The sequence below is a fragment of the Cheilinus undulatus genome, linkage group 15 (genome assembly GCF_018320785.1).
Source record: "Cheilinus undulatus linkage group 15, ASM1832078v1, whole genome shotgun sequence".
Taxonomy (NCBI): domain Eukaryota; kingdom Metazoa; phylum Chordata; class Actinopteri; order Labriformes; family Labridae; genus Cheilinus; species Cheilinus undulatus.
In genome coordinates, this window is record NC_054879.1 from 41,344,651 (window position 1) to 41,365,231 (window position 20,581).

Consider the following 20,581-nt stretch of genomic DNA (forward strand, 5'->3'; position numbering starts at 1 on the left):
ATCCATGACAATGCACCATCTCATGCTGCAGAGAATACCTCTGTGTTATTGGCTGCTATGGGCATGAAAGGAGAGAAACTCATGGTGTGGCCTCATCCTTCCCTGACCTCAACCCTACTGAGAATCTTTGGAGCATCCTCAAGCAGAAGATCTATGAGGGAGGGAGGCAGTTCACATCAAAACAGCAGCTCTGGGAGGCTATTCTGACATCCTTCAAAAAAAATTCAAGCAGAAACTCTCCAAAAACTCACAAGTTCAATGGATGCAAAAATAGTGAAGGTGATATCAAATATCACCTAATGCTGCAAATTAAATTAATGGCCATTTTCACTTCTTTACAACCTATAAAATCTTTTAAAACTCTGTTTTGCATAATAACATGGATCAGTGCATTTTCAGTTTTTTATTTTTAAAAAGTGATGTTTATCGTTATGTAGTTTGTTCAATAAAATTTGAATTATGCTCTCACAGCTGGTGACTTGAAAAGTATTCTGACTGTCATTTTCATTAATATTTAGGAAAATACGAGAAAAATGTCATTTGCATTATAATGTGGAAAGCTGTGTGTTGTTAAAAATTTGACACGTTCAAACAAGAATGACCTTAGTGTTGAGAATCTGTGTAAGACTTGATTGTAAGTTGCTGTGCATGCAATTCTGTTTTGATCGAACAAAAATCACTGCTGATTGTCGCTGAAGATGCACTGGTTACACTCAGCTGTAAGAGCATCTTACCACTGTCTGTAAAGACAGACTGACAGTCAGTGCAAGGAATGTTACCTCTCTGGTGGGGAAGGAGCCAGAGCTGGTGCAGGAGGTGGAGCAATACCAACTAGATATAGCTGGGCTCACCCCCACACAAAGCTCTGGTTCCAGATCCAAACTCCTGGAGAAGGCTGGGGCAGGGGCAGGGTGTGGGGAAAGTCACAAGTCCCCTGCTAAGTCCTGCTATGTTCTCCCCGGTGTGTGAGAGGGTCGCATCGCTGCAGTTGACAATGGCAGGGAGTAAGGCTCTGACTGTGGTTTGTGCTTATGCACCAAATAGCAGTTCAGAGTGTGCAGCCTTCTTGGAGTCTCTGGGTGGGGTCCTAGAGAGAGTCTTGCCTGGGGACTCATGAGAAACCTGAAGAAGGGGCAATTAGGAGGAAAGGCCTGCCTGATCTGAACCCGAGTGGTGTTTTGTTGTTGGACTTCTGTGTTAGTCATGGGCTGTCCATAACCAGCCCCATGTTTGAACATAGGGATGCTCATAAGTGTACCTGGTACCACAGCACCTTAGGCCAAAGATCGATGATCGACTGCACTGTTGTTTCTTTTGATCTGCAGCTGTATGTCTAGGACACTCAGGTGAAGAGAGGAGTGGAGCAGTCAGATCAGATAGTAGGGGAAGCTAGGAGTTAGGGTTAGGGTAGAAGTGCAGGGGAAGGGTTAGAGGATTGAGGTTATGGGTAAAAAAGTACTTGATTCATGGAGAATTGCTACAATATTACAAGGGTTAGAGGATTAACCCCTTAATGCCTGTTGTTGCATATTTGATACACACTTTTATGACACCTCTATCTAATCAATATGCTCAACAAATTACTCAAAAAAACTTCTGAATACAATCTGATAAATGATAAAAATGCCCTCAAGTGGATTATCAGTTACCAAAAACACCTAATGAATGAAATGAGATGCTAAAAATATATTTGTTAGATTTTATGGAAATTTGGATTTTTTTAAAATTTAGTAGAAAGTTAAATGAACATTTCGGTTCCAAAAAATTATAAATATCTGGCTATTATTTATGTTTTCAGGCTTTAAGGGGTTAAGTTAAAAGCACATGGTGAAGGTTAGAGGGTAAAACTCAGGGGTAAAATATCACCTATTATTAATTATCAGAGATTTGGGATTTGAAAGTTCTGAGCATTTGAAAAAAAAAAAAAAAGGAGAAATTACTGGATAATTAACACTAATTACTGTTAAGTTATTTGGTTATTGGAGCAGACTAAAATAAAGTGCCGCTGCTGTATAGAGTAAATAAAATGAATAATTTCATTCATCGACCCTAAAACTCCTGCAAGGAAGCAGTAACTCTTATCTCCTTGGTGATCTAGTCTTGAACATTACTTGTGTCCTCTAACAACTCATAACTCATCCTGCCACATTTTCCAGTCCAGTGTTTCACTCACTGTGAATCTTTTCTCTGATAAATGTCATCAAAGCCTGGTTTGGCACAAGCTGTACCGTCCTTTATCTGACACCTATCCTGCAGCTGCTGTTACAAGCTTTAGAAATACTGTAAGGGTTCAGTTTTGTCGCTGATGGTCTTGTTTGCTTTTGTAGGTCACATCGAGGCATCAATATTAATTTCAGTGTGTTTCATAACCAGCTAAAAACTCCTCACAGGGGCTTTAAAGGAAGTTTAGGGAGTCTTTTTATTCCTTTAAAAACAGCTCTGAAAGTAATGTCACACTTGCTGTAGCACATCTTCCCCCTCATGATTCAACCTGTGTTAAAGTCTTGAATAGTCGTCCTTCATGCCTTTCTTTGTGTTTGAAGCGTCTGCTTTAAGTCAAGCTTTCAGAAACTCCTCATTGGATTGCTTCTATATTGAATGAGGAGCGTTCACAGTGCTTATTCATACACCTGTGTATATCAGTAGTTGGACTCTATAGTGTGTATTGAATGTAAAGGTCTGTCTCATAGAGAACTGAGGTTGTTTAGCTGAGGGCAGTGCTACAGGCGTACTGCACTTGTTTTCATATAAAGTCCAGCTCTTCACTGCACAGCAAACACCCAACTAATCATCATGTACTTCTCTGGCCATGTTTAAGGCCTGTGTGATTGCCTGTGGAGCTTTTAAGCCATGTGTGAATGTAAGGTTTTTATCACTCAGAGCTGTTCTTGCAAGAATGTAATGATTCTTGGTTACCACATTTTGCTATCATATCAATTTTTGATTTGTGAATCAGATTCTTTAAAATGTTTTTTTTATGTCCTGATGAGAGAAAGTCCCTCATTTTCCTCTCTACTGTTAATGGTGGCAGCATGACCCCTCTAATCTGTTTTTTGCCAGCCAACAACAAGCACTATGAAGAAGTCATCTCTTCATCTACTAACTGTGTCTCAGCTCAGGAGAAGAATCCTGCAAAGACTGACCTGACACGCCAAATGGATTTGTTTCACATATCCATCTGGAAAACTTCCCATAGACAGTGTGTGGGAAAAGGCAGAGCCTTTGAAAAAAACTCAGAAGGTGATTGGATGAACATTCTGTCTCTCACATCTTTACGGGCCAATCAGAGCAACAAAACACGTGACGTAGCCCTAAATCAAGGTGCACCGCTACCAAGGAGTAAACTCCATAGAGAACTGCGTAACATGAACCATGGCGACTGTTGACATGTCAGCACATGACTTTTTTTTTTTTTTAAATAAAAGAACTCACTGTTGTTCATTGTTCTTCTTTTAACGACGAAATGTCATCAAATTCTGATAAAACTGACGCTATAGCAGCATCCATGCTAAGCTCTTCCACCATAATTGCACCTCGTCGCTGCTTGCTTACGTCTTGACTCTGCCGTGCCAGAAAGTACTACCCCTGATCGCTGATTGGTCCTGTCACTTTCTAACCGGGCTCAAACTGTTCAGATGGGAGCTTTGCAAGATGGATTCGCCAGTGAGAAACACGGAAACAGGTGAATCCATCTGATTTGCAAGGTTAATAAATGACCTTTTAAACCTAAATTTGTTCAACCCACTTAACCGAACATGCCAGAAATACTTTCACATGCACTCATTTTACATCATCTGGGAAACCCACCATACAAACCATTTGGGGAGGGCAGGACTATTTGATAAATTCTTGAAAGGTGACTGGATGAACATTCTGTCTGTTCAGTATGGGCCAATCAGAGCATCAAGACAAAATGAGATCGTAGATGCCTGGGACCCTATCAAATGTTGTAACTTGTTGTTGGATAAAACTCATGCCAAGGCCAGTAAAGTGCAAAACTATCTTTTCTGCCATGTAAAGCTTTCACTGTGGCTCTTTGCTCTTGTTTGTATAAAGAAATTAGATCCAGTTCTGATAAAACTGCTGCTATACTGTAGCTACATCCAAGCTAATAGTCACACCAGTAGCAGGCATTGTACAGTACACTGCATTGTTACAGTACAACTAAACCCTGCCTGAAACTACTGCAAAGGTTGGAATAAGAGCAAAGACTATCATGTTCTTTGTTCTTTTTTAATAAAGAAATGTTTCCCATTTCCAATGAAAGTGTCTCTATACTACAGCTGAATCTAAGCTAATCCCTACACCGGTGGCAACCTATTCTGTTGTCTTCTAGAACAACAACCTTGCCTTTAGCTACCGCCTAGTCCTCAAGTGGTGCTGATTGGATAGATCCGTATTCAGAAATTTTTCAGACTGGAGCAAGATAAATCTACCTGACAACAGGCATGGAATCTTGCCAATCAGTCTGTTCTTAATTAATTTTCAGGAGTGCAAAACATTTTTTGATATCTTGCTAAAAATGACAGCTTTGAAGCACAGATGGTTCAGTTTGCTAAATTCCTGTCACCTTGATTCTCTCTACCTTCACTTCTTAACATCACAGGTGGGATGGTGAAAGATGGGAGAAGAGGTAGCGAGTAAAAAGAATACATACGGAGACACTGCTAATCCTAGTTGTCAGCAGTTCAACTTAAAAACTGGTTTACTTATCCACGTGGTTATTTCAGCAAAAAATAATAAAAAGGCTTCTCCTTTAAACCCTTATCGCTCACGTGGCACGGATCCATGCTGCAGGCATATCCCTTTATAGATCACTTGGTAACGTTTGAACCAGAGGTCATAGACACTTGACTGTTTTTTTTATCTGAAAGCTCTCAGTTGTGCCTTTCTTATTATGTTCTCCATGCATTCATAGCTCCTATAGAACATTTTCTAGTGAGCCTGGAACTTGGCTGACTTTCCGGAGTCTCTGAGGATGATGTTGTAAATAACAAGAAATGACAAGTTTTAAAAAACGATTATACTTTTGAACCGTAAGTCATAGCCACTTACTCTTTTTTCCTCTGAAAGCTGACTTTCCTGTCATTTGTCTTCTACCCTTGATGTCTCTGTAGCCCTAACGAATGCCTTTCTAGCGAGCCCTGAACTTTGTTGACTTTTCAGGGTCTTTACAGATTGAATCCATATTGTTAGATCCGATAATAAGTGTCTTTTTATCCATTTTTAATCCACTTTCGATCACTTACTTTGGCTTTTTCCCAGAGCATCGCCATGTTGTTTACCGCAATGCATTGTGGGAGTTGTAATCAACCAGTTGCGTCTCTACTGCTTTGAGGAATGGCACAAATGAATCTAACAGCAAAAAAGTGCATGGACTTTTCTTTGTATATATGTAGATATTTTGAAAACCGTGAGTCACAGAGTGTTTATTTTTTTTACCGTTTTGTCCCCAAGAGATAGGAGAAACATTTCTGTGCAAAGAAAAGGCTTAGTCACTGATGAATTCTATGTGTTATGAATAGAAATTGCTGGGTTTCAAATTCTGATTTGTTTTTTCTTTTGTCTTTAGAGTCCTATAACTTTTTAAAAATTCAAGTGGCATTACTGTAGTAGATATATTCTTAAATCCCAGGTTGTCCTGAACAAAAGGATGTATAGAGCTTGACTGTGCACCACAGGGTTGATGTTTTATAAGCTTTTTAAGACAGAAAGTCCAGACGAGACATGATGGGGAAAAAAATAGCCGTGAGCTGTAAGGGTAAAAAGTAGAAATAGATTTTATTTAACATTGGTTGGAAAATAGAAGGAGACGTAAGATTAATTTTCTTCAAATAGACAGAATTTCCAACACAGATTTCACTGTTAATTGTTTACTTGTTTTATCAAAGTATTTTCACTAAGAACATAAGAGCATTTTTGCTCCGTGTTAATTAGATTCAATTATCTTATGATGTTATTACAGCTGTTAATCAAACTAACAGAACATGTTTACTGCCCTGGAGTCGATAATGCTCTGAAAACTGTTTCTCTGCACTCAGTAACCCTGTTGTGTGGCACGCTCTGTGTTCTCTGGTCACCGATTTTTTTGATAAAATCTGTTTTTCTTCTTTGCTTTCTTCTCTCTGATGTCAGGTCTTAAAATAAAAATTCAGACCAGCCTGAAATTGTTTGCTGAGATTGAATCAGACATCACATCATGTTTCCTTCCTATCTCATAAACTTTGATCATTACCACGCTTTACCTGAGCCCGGAGTCTATTGGAAGGAGACATAAATAGCTAAGGGAGAGGAAGGGGAAATGATGGTTGTTTATATGCAGTGCCTAAAGTGGAGGAGCAGTGGAGAGAGGCGACACGCGGCAGAGCGAGCGATCAGCACGGCAGATAGAGAGGGAGATTGACGAGTGGAATCAGCAGCGTGATTAATGTGACAACCTTTAAGAAAAGGTTATGGATCCAGAGGGAACACTAATGTCTTACACTAATGTCGGACATGGAGGAGAAGCAGAGGGGAGAAAAGGGCAGGAGTCAAGTAAGGTGCAAAATTACAGGAATAAGCCATTCTCTTGGTTACTGTATGTCTGCTCTCTCTGGACTCCACAGTCACCTCAGTGTAAGGTCGATTCTGGAGCTTTACAACTGAGGCAAATTTAACTACACGCAGCTGTCCTTTACACCCTGTTTCAAATTATTATGCAAATTGGATTTTAGTGTCATAAACATTCAATTTTTAGTTTTCAACAAAACTCATGGATGGTATTGTGTCTCAGGGTTCTTTGGATCACTGAAATCAATCTCAGACACCTGTGATAGTTTGCCAGGTGAGCCCAATTAAAGGAAAACTACTTAAGAAGGATGTTCTACATTATTAAGCAGGCTACAGGTTTCAGCAATATGGGAAAGAAAAAGGATCTCTGCTGATGAAAAGCCTCACATAGTGCCTTGGACAAGGTATGAAAACATTACATATTTCAGGAAAACTTATGCGTGATCATTGTACTGTGAAGAAATTTGTGGCTGATTCAGAACACAGACGGGTTCATGCAGATAATGAGGAAGGTTTCTGCCAGACAAATTCATCGATTAAGAGAGCAGATGCTAAAATGCCATTACAAAACAGCAAATAGGTATTTGAAGCTGCTGGTGCCTCTGGAGTCCCACCAACCTCAAGGTGAAGGACCCTCCAGAGGCTTGCAGTCATGCATAAACCTAACCAGCCACCCCTAACCAATGCTCACAAGCAGAAATGGTTGAAGTGGGTCCAGAAATACATGAAGACATTTTCAAACAGTCTTGTTTACTGATAAGTGCAGTGCAACCCTGGATGGTCCAGATGGAGGAGTAGTGGATGGTTGGTGGATGTCCACCATGACCCATCAAGGCCACAATATCCGCAAGGAGGTGGCAGAGTCATATTTTGGGTCAGAATCATGGGAAGAGAGCTGGTAGGCCCCTTTAGGTGTGAAAATGACCTCAGCAAAATATAAAGAGTTTCTGACTGACCACTTTCTTCCATGGTACAAAAAGAAAAACCATGCCTTCTGTAGCAAAATTACCTTCATGCATGACAATGCATCATCTCATGCTGAAAAAAATATCTCTGTGTCATTGGCTGCTATGGGCATGAAAGGAGAGAAACTCATGGTGTAGCTCCCCTTACCTCAATCCTATTGAGAACCTTTGGAGCATCCTCAAGCTAAAGATCTATGAGGGTGGGAAGCAATTCACATCAAAACAGCAGCTCTGGGAGACTATTCTGAAATCACACAAAGAAATTCAAGCAGAAACTTTCCAAAAACTCAAGTTCAATGGGTGCAAGAATAGTGAAGGTGATATCAAAGAAGGGCTCCTATGTTAACATGTAACTTTACCTGTTAAGATGTTTTTGATTGAAATAGCTTTTGATTTCATTAAATATGACCTTGTAATGCTGCAGATTCAACAAATTATCATTTTCAGTTCTTTACCAACTGTAAAATTTTGAAACTTTGTTGTGTGTAATAATTTTGAACAGTGCATTTTAAGTTTTGTATTTTTGAAAAAGAAAAGGCAGTTATCATTGGGAGGTTTGTTCAATACAATGTGAACTATGCTCTAACGGTTGATGACTTCAAAATTCTACTGACTGTCATTTGTCATTTGCTATGCTATTTGCTATGCTAAATCAGAGAAAAATATCATTTGCATAATAATTTGGAACATAAACACTCCGCCCAAGGGCATGATGAGGAAACCCCACCCAGATTTGAATTGGCAGAGGGCAGAGCTTAGATCGATTGACTCTTTAAAGAGTTAAACTAACACTGATGGATCAACACAATCAACACATTTCACTCAGAATGGAGTCAAAATTAAACTTTAAACAACTCTGACATGTTTAACCCTGAGATATCAACACTGTAGTTGAATTTGACATTTAACTCCCGGGATTTACGCTAACATTTTTTGATGAATAACTCTCTTGGTGTTGAATAAGACTTCACAAGAGTTAAGATGACTCTATAATCTGTCAACTGTACCACCAAAAATCCAACACTTTTGATTTTTTCTGAAACTGGGCCCAGAGAGTGATAGTAAAACTCTGACAAATTTCTTTAATTCTTTATTCTTTAAGACAGCAGAGGAGTGTCAGAGAGGGATCAGAGCTGCCACATCGTGAGCAGAAATCACTCATAGACTGTAAACAGGTGGAGGTTTTACACACCACAGAAGCATCTGCACACACACACTACCTACCACACTAAATCCTAACATCCGTCAGTCCTTCTGCTGTAAAGGGAGATGTTCTTTCTTTACTTATTTACCATTCACTGTGTTAGCCTTTGCTCTGAACAACTTCTCAGCTCACTGAGAGATATAGTTGTGCGTTTTTCCTCGTCTTTCTCCCACCTGCAACAATATACAACTCCCACACATGTGGATGTCTAGATGAGAAATTTCACTTCAGTTCTGATAGCAAGCGCTGAGAGTGTAATCTCTCTCAAAGCAGTCTGTAATCAGGGAGTAGCAGTGGGCTGACATTGTGACATTGAGGCTAATTACAGGCAATTAAAGCTACTCGCCTGTTGCACTGACGTGCTCTTTATGCATGTCACTGGGGTTTAGGGGTTAAGTGATGATACTGACACATAAAGGGCTGGGTTTTTTACCATGCAAGTGGTAGTTACAAAAACTACATGGAAGTTTAAAATATTGTATCTCTTTTTTAACCTTTGCTGTCCAAAATTCTCAGTTGTAGGGAAGAACAGGGTTGGTTGTCACACTTTTTACTTTAGTATGTATCGCTCATCATCAAAACATCCATCAATAGTCATTCCTACATTGAAGTGAGGCTTGAGGTGTTGGCCTGAAATGTGTGTCCCTCTCATTTTCCAACTTATCTGGACAAATTGCTAATTAACTATGAAAGACACCCTGACACATTGTGACAACCAACCCCATCACAGGGTTGGTTGTCACTCGTTTTACTCTAGTGTGTATTGCTCACTATCAAAACAGCCATCAACAGTCATACCTACGTTAAGCTGATGTTGAGGTGTGTGTCCCTCCCATACTTGTGGTAATTAACTATGAAAGACACCCTGACACATTGTGACAACCAACCCCATCACAGGGTTGGTTGTCACTCGTTTTACTCTAGTGTGTATTGCTCACTATCAAAACAGCCATCAACAGTCATACCTACGTTGAACTGATGTTGAGGTGTGTGTCCCTCCCATACTTGTGGTAATTAACTATGAAAGACACCCTGACACATTGTGACAACCAACCCCATCACAGGGTTGGTTGTCACACACTATGGGGTTGTTTATCACAATGATATTTTAATGGGAAAAATCTGAAAAATAAGTCAAGGAGGCAGAATTGAATTTGAAATTTTAAACGCATTGACAATTTGACAAATACATGACTTAATGCATCTTAAGAAATAGCCAGAAACATGAACAGGAACATTTTGCACCAGCCTATAGGCCTACAGCAACATAGGGAACAAAACAAATAGATCTAACAATAATAGTCTACTCAACTGGACTACACACATTCACTCTCACATGTGACAACCAACCCCAACTGAAATTTCGTGCTAGCATCAGGGCTAACAACCGTCTAACAACAAGTTAGCTAGCTTAAACAATCTAATCTATAGCTTTACCTTGATTCTTTTCAAGGGTAAAGGCCTTTGCACAGTGTGTCAGTTTTTTCGTCTGAATTTTTCGCATGGTAAAAAGTAATATCGAGCTCATATTGTTCCAACCATGTTTGCATACTGATGTTGACATTTTCGTCCGTCATATTTTTTTTCAGAACAGGTGCGATTTTATGCAAAATTTCGCATCAGTCCTAGTCATTTAAACGGGTGACTGATGATTCAAAACAGTGCCTGCCGCCTCCTCCTCGCGTGCTCACCACCAACAGACCTCTTCAACTTCTCCCTCATTGAAACCTCAACTTATACACTAAAGTTTGCTCATTTATTATGTGGATATCAACCATGGAAATATAAGTGATAGATGGGTGATTGAAGATTCAGATCAGCGCCTGTTGCTACATTCTCTCTCGCTCCCTCAACCCCGCCCAACCCCGCCCCATCTCTCCCCCTCTCTCACATCGAAACCTCATTTTCAACTCTGTAGTTTGCTGGTGTATTATGTGGATAATAGCCATGGAAATATGACAGATATAGGCATGAGTTTGTAGCCTACCCACAGGTCATAACAGAGGGTGAATTAAAAAGTTGTTTCCATCTCCAACCTGGCTCAGCGCTATGACGCATGAGCGTGTGCTTGTGAAGCTGTCTGTCCAGGATGGATCCAGCGAGATTTTAAAGGAGCAACAGAGTCACAGGTACGCAATACGAAACAATTTGCCACATTCTACGAATTTTTGCAGTGAAGGCACAAAAAAACGCATCGGACGGATCCAAAATCCAAAAAAAACAAAAACAAAAAATGCATCCGCAAGTAACGGACCCAGTGAGTAAAGACCTTAACAATTGTTTTATTATAAACCAACTGTGTAAAAGCCTAGAAGAAAAAACACAGAGGAGATGAATATTTACAATTTAACTAACCTTGCAAAGCAGATGGATACACCCGTTTCCATGTTTTTCACTGGCGAATCCATCTTGCAAAGCTCCCATCTGAAGTGTTTGGGCCCGGTTAGAAAGTGACAGGACCAATCAGCGATGAGGGGCAGTACTTTCAGGCGCAGCAGAGTTGTGACGTAAAAAAGCAGCAGCAAGAGGCCGGTGCAATTATGGTGGGAGAGATTGGCGTGGATGCTGTTAAAGCACCAATTTTATCAAAGCCTCTCCCTTTTCCCAAACATTTCCTAAAGAGTGGTGCAGAAATGAGTCCTAAAACGCAGAAGTAAGTTAGCATTTTAGCACTTCCGGTTCCCTCATCTGAAAGTCTATGTGAATTTTGAATGCGTTTTCAGTGAAATGCCTGAAATAAGGTCTGTGGTGAACACAAGTTCAGGAGAGTTTAACGTTTTATCCTACGACATAAAATACATCTGAAACATGCCCCACCTTTGAATTGTGTATCTTCACGTCTTAATAAAGGCGGTTGCTAAAAGATGGCTAACAAGGACTACATACGTCATCATCCGAAGCGCGGCAACTGAGCCATTCAGTTGTATCTGCGTGTGATGACGTAAATTCAGTCCGCTGTTGTAGTTCAATATAGCATGACGTTAGCTTTTTACTTTCGACAGTTAGATTAATGAACCAGATACGATTCTTATATCATCAGTTTATGAAGATTACCTTTATGAACAAAACGTGTAAGTTTTATAAACTTTTATTGGACACAGAGCTTATTTTCAGCAATAATCCAAAAACCCATTAAAATATCCCAGAGGCTCGATGACGAGGGAACCCATGCTACGCGAACTTCTGGGTTTGCCTACAAAATTATGTCACAACTGTACCACGGATGTGTGAAACACATCCGTCTGGCATGTCAGGTTACAATTTGACATGAAAAACACATAAAAGTCCTCCCACTCTAAACTCAGCTTTCCTCCACAGAAGACCACACAGGTGAGCTCTGATCACAATTCTGGAAATTTCCATACAAAAATTTTGGGAGACAGCACCCTCTGGTGGTGAGCTACAAGTGCGACATCCAACTTGCGTGACAACCAACCAACAGATTTCAAACAAGCTCTATTAATTAAACATTTCCCATGTGCACTGATTTAATGTTGCACTTGGCTCAGGATTTCATTTTCCTGTGGTCTGATGTTTCTTGCACAAAGAAGCTCTCAGATTTTGTCAAAAGTGGTATTATTTTATTATATTTCTGAAAAAATACCATTGATGGTAAATGACCATCAAATCTCTCCCTGTTTCTCAACCATGTCTTAAATCAGTGTAAGGTATTTCCATTGTATTAGTAAAACATTAATTTGCCCCATAGTGCCCTGTATTTTTGAACTCTTTTCATATGCATTAACTTTAAATTACACCTGGCTCAGGATCTCAGTTGCAGCAGCTCCGCCCTTCATCCTTTGCTTTAGTTTCCATTTTCATCTATTCTTTGAATTCCTCCTCCATCCCTGCTTAATGGGCCCTGTTTAGTTTGGTGCAGTTGGCCTGATGCTGCTGCTGCTTTCGAAACAACTAATCTGGGTTAAAATTAGATGCTTCCTCTCCATTATTGATCCATTATTAACTAAAGTATAACAGGGGTCTTGACCTCCAGTCCTGAACCCTCATACGTGATGGAACATCTGAACATCACATTTTTAAGCAATATTCAGAGTGACCCTGGCATAAACTCTCTGTGATCACCACCAATATATTTGTATAAATATTTACACAGGTTTGGTTTGCAGCCCTCCCGTCTGAAGATTTGCTCCCACGCTAATACCAGCTTGGAAATCTTGGCACATGAATCTGGCTCTGTCACAGTTTGCCATGTGAAACTGTATTATCATTAATGTCTATTTATAGCTGCACTTACAGCTGTGAGACTAATAACTGCAAAGCAGCAGCAGAGTTTAAACTTACAATACTTTTGATAGTGAGGGTGAAATCGCTGCAGGGGTGGTACTGATGATAACACAGGCCAGAGGTAAGAGAACCCTGTTAGCCCCCCCCCGACAGCCATCCGTATCACTCAGGGAAAGCGTTCTCCTTCTCCTCCTCTTCCACCTCCTGACAGCTCTGCAGACCCGCTGATCCTGATGCTTTTTGACACTGATGGTGCACACAGCTGACCTTTGGGCTGACGAGAGCACTCAGACAACACTTGCTGCATGTGTTTATGTCCCTGAGACGCTCTAATGAGGATGTATCTGCAGCCAGCCGACTCCAGGAGCAAATGCCAGGATGCAGCTGCTGCCACCAAGGCTGTAATCACAGCTTCATGTCTGACTCATAGTGCCGTCACTGGTGGCATCCCTGTGGCTCTTCCATAGATCAAATCTTCCTAAGATTAACCGAGAACATTGTCTGCGATCTAGCAGTCTGTTCAGTTTAATAATGTTGCAATGTGTGCACAAATTTGAAGATGTTGATATGATGTGGGTGAGAGTTAGATAGTGGTTAGGCTTTAATTCTTAGATTTGTGGTTAAAATACAATATATACAACACGATAAAATACAATATTATAATTATAATACAAAATACCCAGCAGGGCTGGGCCTAGTTTATTAGAACTTGATGTAAATGTTTATGTCCCACCTCAACTTCCACACTTTGACATAACACCTCATTTTCAACCTTTCTCCTTTTTTTCAGTATACATAAAACAGTTTTAATCATTCTTTGCTAACTGTAGAAATTACACATTTAATGATTTTTACAGGGAGGAACCATTAGCAAGAACCCTTGTTAACAGAATATTACCACCTGACATGGAGGTGATAAAAAACCTTTAGGCTCGCTTCTAAGAAAAGTCAGTTCATGTGAGGATTTTGAAACTAATAATAAAAGTAAGTTTCATCATAGGATGCTGCTCATTTTGATTATCCAGCAGCTATAAAGCCCTCACAAAAAATATTAGACTTTATTTAAGGAATGCCACCTTAGTACCTCACAAAAAAAGTAATTGGGAGATTCAGAGGAGAGCAGCCCTCTCAAAACATTTAGTTCAGAATGACGTATCGTAAATGTAAAAAGTACAATGAAGAGAAACTTGAACGAAAGAAAGCTGAGTTTTTGCTTTAAGCCCTGAAAATGGGCCACCACCAGATAGCTGTTAGCATGATCCTGTTTAAACAGGAAAAGCATTTTATCTGTAGTAGCTAGAGCCTTCATTATTTTTTGCAACAAAAAGCAACAACTGCTTTTGAATTCATTGGGGTTTAGATGTCCATTGCTTAAAGGTCAAATATTATGCAAAAATGACTTTTTCAGGCTTTTCTATCGATAATATGTGCCCCTGGCCTGTCCACAATCCCCCTAAGAATCAGAAAAAGTGCCACTTTGCCACTCACTAGTGCCACTGTGAGAAAACTACAGTGACACTAGTGGACAGGATTATGTAAAGCACAAGGCAATCATATTTATGCGGTTGGAAGTTTGTGGTATGGTTATGCAGCTACTGCTGTGGGCCCCCCTGTGGGTCTTGAGTCCCTGGGCAATTGCCCAGTTGCCCTAATGGTTAATCCAGCCTTGCCTAACCCTCAAAAACAGCCTAGTCCTATTATCCCTCCCCTGCCAAACTTCACATTTGGCACAACAGTCAGGCAGGTAATGTTCTCCCTGCATCTGCCAAACCCAGGCTTTTCCACCTGACTGCCAAATAGGGAAGCATGATTCGTCACTCCACGAAATGTGTTTCCGTCGGCTCCACAGTCCAGTGTCAGTGTGTTTTACACCTGTGGTTCTCATCTGGTCAAGCTTCAGGACCCACTTTCTTTCTTTTTTTTTTTCATCAATGAGAAACTGTGACCCAGATTTCTGATATTTTTCCATCAATCCATTTTTTTTATAATTAAGACAAGTCCAGTTTAGACCTCATACACCACAAACATGTGACAAAACAAAGAAACTGGACAATACAAGCATATTTTAAAAGAGTTTCAGAGACATTTTTGGCACAGTTTTTTCAGGTATACATTTTCGACACTTGTAAATTTTTACAGCTATTTTTAATTTTAGTTGTAGTCTTTTATTAGATGTTTTTTAGTTTTAGTCACATTTTAGTCATTTCTACTCTGTTTAGTTTTAGTCTAGTTTTAGTTGATGAAAACACCAAAATATTCTAGTTCCGTTGTAGTCTATAAAAATTATAAAAAGAACACAACTCAATGCTGTTCTTTGTTCTTCTTTTGACGAAGAAATGTCGTCTGAAAAGTTCTGATAAAACTGGCGCTTTAGCAGCATCCACGCTAATTTCTTCCACCATATCTGCACCAGCCTCTTGTTGCTTCATGCTTACGTCATGACTCTGCTGCGCCCGAAAGTACTACCCCTGATCGCTGATTGATCCTGTCACGTCCTAACCGGGCCCAAACTGTTCAGACAGGAGCTTTGCAAGATGGATTCACCAGTGAGAAACACAGAAACAGTGTATCCATCTGCTTTGCAAGGTAAGTGGAAACGAATAAGATAGAAAAACCTGAATTCAATGAGTGGCCAAATACTTTCGTCCATATAGTGTATCTCTCTCTGCTGTCACCCACTGCCCGGTAGTCTTAGTGCTCACTGGGCTATTATCTCTTGTATTCACATCAGGGCTGAAAAGTGAAGCTGATGTAAAAGGGCTAAAAACTGCAGTTCCTCGAGTGTCCAGTAGAGGCTGCTTGCAAAAGCAACAAGGTCACATAGACAGCCATGTTAAACTCAGATTTTTGCACCAGAAATAAACGAGGTTGCAGCCTGGCTTAAATAACGATTTTGGTTTTCTGTCTCCTTGCGGGGTGGCATCTGGTGCCCTCTATTGACCAGCCACAACTGATACACGTAACTTTTAATTTGGCTTTTAGTCAGCATAGGCAGGGGCTAGGACTTTTTGGTGTTTGAAAATTATTGGCTACCATGATTTAAAAAGGAAAGACTTACATCTGAATCTTTGGCTATGTGGGGGATTCTTTCAAACTCTTCGATCTCAAATCCTTCTGTCTATGGGCTTGCCTTGAGTATAGGTTGAACAAATTCTGTGGTTGTGAGGCCTTTTAAAAATGTTCTTTACAATATGCAAATAAACAATGTGAGCACTGAATAACCATTTTGATTGCAAAGTTCAGAGGAATTGTTTAAAAAAGGAAAAGACAAATTATTTACAAGGTTTGCAGATGTGTCAACTAATTAATAATGGAGTTAATTCAACTCATAAAGAGTTTCAGAGACAGCCGCTCCATTCTTATCAGGCTGTCGTGTTATTGAAGCAGACTGATAAGCTGTGATGTAATCTCAGTGTTTGAGCTGATGTAACAGGATTGTAAGGACAAGACAATGGAACATTTGTTGTTAAAATTCAAAAACAAACCCCCAAATATTTTTTTTTCTCCTACAAAAACTCTAAAATGCAGTTTGGGTAAAATATTCCAGTGCAAATACAATTTCTGAACCTTCTTCATGTGCATTCAATCCAACCCTGAAGGACAAAAACACAGCAGCAGTGAGAGTTTTTGTGCAGCTCTTTTTCCTCCGCTCCTGGGTGAGATTGTGTGAGCGTTTGTTGTGCTGAAAGAAGTGAAGCGGCACGGAGAGTAGCTTTGGAGCCAGTGTGAAATCTCAGTGCCGCACTCCACTTTATCCACCCAGAACTGTTCCCTCGCGAGACAGAGCTTGCATCATCATTAAATATTCACATGAAAAACTCATAGGACATCACCTTCAGAGAGGGTTACCTGACCAACACCTGTCCGATCTTTGTTTTCCATCAGACTGCGCTTTGACATATCTACGCTTCAGCAGAGTGGGTCTCCTAAGAGGTCATCAACCTTGGCATGAAGGGCAGATTTAATCTCCTGTGGGTGCTGCCACTCTCACGGAAAACATCAACTTCACAGACAAGATTGTTTACAGTGCACTTTGATATTTAGGTCTTCTTTTAGTGATGTTGCCCTTAATTTCAGACTAGAAACTTTCTGGCTCAGTCCTAGTTTAAGCTGAGGGGTTGGCTGTCTTTCATGCAGGGGTGTTTCCGGGGGGGGGGGGGGGTTCAGTGGGGTGGCACTGGCCCATTTTATTCTAATTTTAGTCCATATAAAGTCCTCACATTTTAGTCTTTACTTTTAGTCCAAGCATTTATTTCTTGCTTAAATCTGGTACCAAATCATGGTAGTGTGTTCTATGCTCTCTGCTAAACCTGGGGTCCCTGCTTTCTACAGCTGAGAGGCAGAATAGATACAGATGCCTCTGATTTCAGTCACCTTGATGAAAAATAAACTTACTTTAGATCAGTTTTGGTCTTAACAGATCTACTTTTGTTTGTCTAAGTCTAGTTTTTGTCATGGAAAAACGGCTGTCAACGAACATTTTTAGTCATAGTTTTAGACGACAAAATTAACACTGGCTTAAGCTACATTGGCTCATGTGGTTTTGTTAACTACATAGCTAGTGTAGCTATATTATCTTTAGCTAAAACTAAAGAAGCTAATCCGAGCCACCATTCATGTAACTACTTCTAAAATGGATCTATGTGTATTTTTGTTTTTCATTTGTTTCAGTCTATCGCAAAAATAAAGGAATTGGCCCCACTGTACCAATACTTTTGGAAGGGAGTGTATATCTGTATGTGGCCCTCATTGGGCTTAGGGCTTCCATAGTTATCACCATTCTGGAGGTACACACATGCTTAATGCCAGCCCTGCACAGTTTCCCACTGGAATAGTTCTAAACAGCCTATTCCTCATTCAGCAACTTCTCCTTTGTAGTGACTGAAGATGCATTAAATCTCTGCACACAAGGCAGTGGTTTGTATGTAAGAACTGGTCTCATGTATCGCTTCTTCCCCATCAAAATGCCAGCTGAATTGTTTATTACCCTGTTGTGAATGAATGACAAATAATGGGTAGGATACCCACTTAAAAGTGCAACAGATGTGATGTTTCAAAACTGGAACCTCATTATTCTGTTGGAGTGACATATTTAGAATTAGCTTGGGTCAGTTTTACTCACTTAATGTATGTCTGTGGGTTAGCATTACCACTTGATTCCCAATTATTTTCACTGTTGGCAGGTGGGAGGAAGTCTGTGGACTGTGGAAAACTTCCCAGGCTCAATTTTGTAGTATCATTATTTGGCTGCAAGGGTTGACTGTCAAGGGCAATTTAGTGGAAGTTATAATAATATCATTAGTGAGACTTTCAGTTTTCCCATTAGCATTCAACCTTGAGGTTTCACGCACAGACAAAAGTCACCATCTGTCAGCACAACACAGCAAAGCCCTCTGTGATGATGATGATGATGATGTGCTCACAGCTCTCTCACTGTGTTTGTTTTGGCTGCAGGAACTTTTACTACATCACCATGCTGCGTGACCCGGTCTCCCGCTACCTGAGCGAGTGGAAACACGTCCAGCGTGGAGCCACATGGAAGACTGCCCTCCATATGTGTGACGGGCGCTCGCCCACCCAGGACGAGCTGCCCAACTGCTACAACGGAGACGACTGGTCCGGTGTCACCCTGACGGAGTTTATGAACTGCCCGTCCAACCTGGCAAACAACCGTCAGGTGCGAATGCTGGCTGACCTGAGCCTGGTTGGCTGTTACAACCTGTCCTCCATGAACGAGAGCCAACGCAATCACATCCTCCTGAGCAGCGCCATGAGCAACCTGAAGAACATGGCTTTCTACGGGCTCACCGAGTTCCAACGCAAGACGCAGTACCTGTTTGAGCGGACGTTCAGCCTGCGCTTCATCGCCGCTTTCACGCAGATCAACAGCACACGAGCCGCCAACGTGGACCTGAGCGAACCGGTGCGCAGACGCATCGAGGAGCTCAACTTCCTGGATGTGCAGCTGTACGAGTATGCTAAGGACCTGTTCCTCCAGCGGTTCCAGTACAGCCGCCAGAGGGAGCACCAGGAGGTGCGCTTGAAGAGGCGAGAGGAGAGGCGCTGGCTGAGGGAGCAGAAAGAGCAGAGCAGGCCGCCCAAACACAAAGGGGGAGGGAACAGAGGGGGGAGGAGGGGAGGAGGGTTAGCGAAGGAGACTGAGGTGGACTTCCCCGCCACTACTGAGGACTACACAAGCCAGGTGGCTCGCTGGTGAGGCCAGGAGAGAGCTGTTAAAGAGAGATTCCTCACAGACTGATCAGAACATTTCACTTGACTCTCTCTGTCTCTCTCTTTTTGCCTCACCGTTAATCCGTCTCCTGCATCCGTCTGTCTCTCAGCTTCAGTGTGATCCGAGTGCTCTGCTGTCTCCTCATGAAAACTGCCAAGTCTGTGAGTCTCACAGCAGTTCTGCCTTGGACTGCCCTTTGGTGTCTTAAATCTTTAAAAACTGCATTTTTGTCATTATTTTTTGCCTTTTTTAATTTATTTCAAGTTGAGCAGTTTAACTGAGGTAAAAGAAAAAAAAGGATTCAAAGAAGCTGCCATAGACTGTCGCTTTAATTTTGACATTCTCTGCAAAATTCTTGGATGTCATTGAATTTCTGTCTTTGTTTCAAAGATGTAGTTAAAAGACTGAAGGTTGCATGTCGCACATCCACAATATACTGACATTTGGGAAAAGTGATTTCTAAAACATATACAGTTCTGTAAGCCAAAGTTAATTATAAAAAACACAATGTATTTATTGTATTTTTATTTCTAAAAAAGCCCTCTCTTAGATCATGTTGTATGCATGCAGTAAACATGTTTTAAATCAAATTATGGAAGATTATCTGATGCTCTTAATTTGGTAACAGTCCAATAAATGTTATTTTCTCAAATGCAATACATTCTAGATTGTGCAGATGTATTATTTATACCAGTGTTACTCAACCCAGCTCAACCAAAGAGCCAAATTGTTGAAAAATACCTTTGCAAGGGCCACGATCTAAGTGGTGAAAGGTGGCAAAAACAGCTTAAAGTAGCAATAAAAATAAGTTAAAGGTGGCTAAAAATGGTCCAAAAGTGGCAAAAACATGGCAAACACTGAGAGGAAAGTGACCAAAATGGGCAAAAGCCGTCAAGAGTGCCAAGAAAAGGCAAAAAAAAAAAAAAAAAAAAAAGGAAAAAAGTGGTATTTGATGGCAAAATGTAGCTTTTATGGGCAAAACATGGGATAAAAGTGGCAAAAATTGCAAAAATGGGCAAAAAAAGAGGAAACAAGTGGTATATAATGGCAAAAAATTAAATGGGCAACACATGGGATAAAAGTGGCAAAAAAAAAACGGGGGAAAATAGCAAAAAGAAGTGGCAAAAATGGGCAAAAAAGAGGAAAAAAAGTGGTATTTAGTTACAAAAGTAGCTTAATTGACAATTAAGTTTGACAATTAAAGCCTTCAGTGTAAGTCTGGGAAACAAACTGATCAATGTAATTAATTCCTGAGGTCAAAGTTTCCCTTTTTTAAGGTTTTCTGGGGGAATAATATTTAAAATTAAGACAAAAAAGAGACACAAACAATCACAAAAGAGCCACACGTTGAGTATCACTGATTTATACAAATACAGATCACACTAT

The 20,581-nt window shown here is 40.5% G+C and overlaps 1 protein-coding gene across 1 annotated transcript in view; it reads left to right on the forward strand.

Annotated features, from left to right (window-relative positions):
- The window catches only part of hs6st3b (heparan sulfate 6-O-sulfotransferase 3b), a 115,866-nt gene extending 95,972 nt beyond the window's left edge, over nucleotides 1-19,894 (forward strand). The window contains exon 2 of the mRNA XM_041807403.1: nucleotides 18,418-19,894. Within this exon, the coding sequence (XP_041663337.1) occupies nucleotides 18,418-19,180 (763 nt within the window). The 3' untranslated portion in view covers nucleotides 19,181-19,894. The remainder of the gene's footprint in view (nucleotides 1-18,417) is intronic.
- The last annotated feature ends 687 nt before the right edge of the window (nucleotides 19,895-20,581 follow it).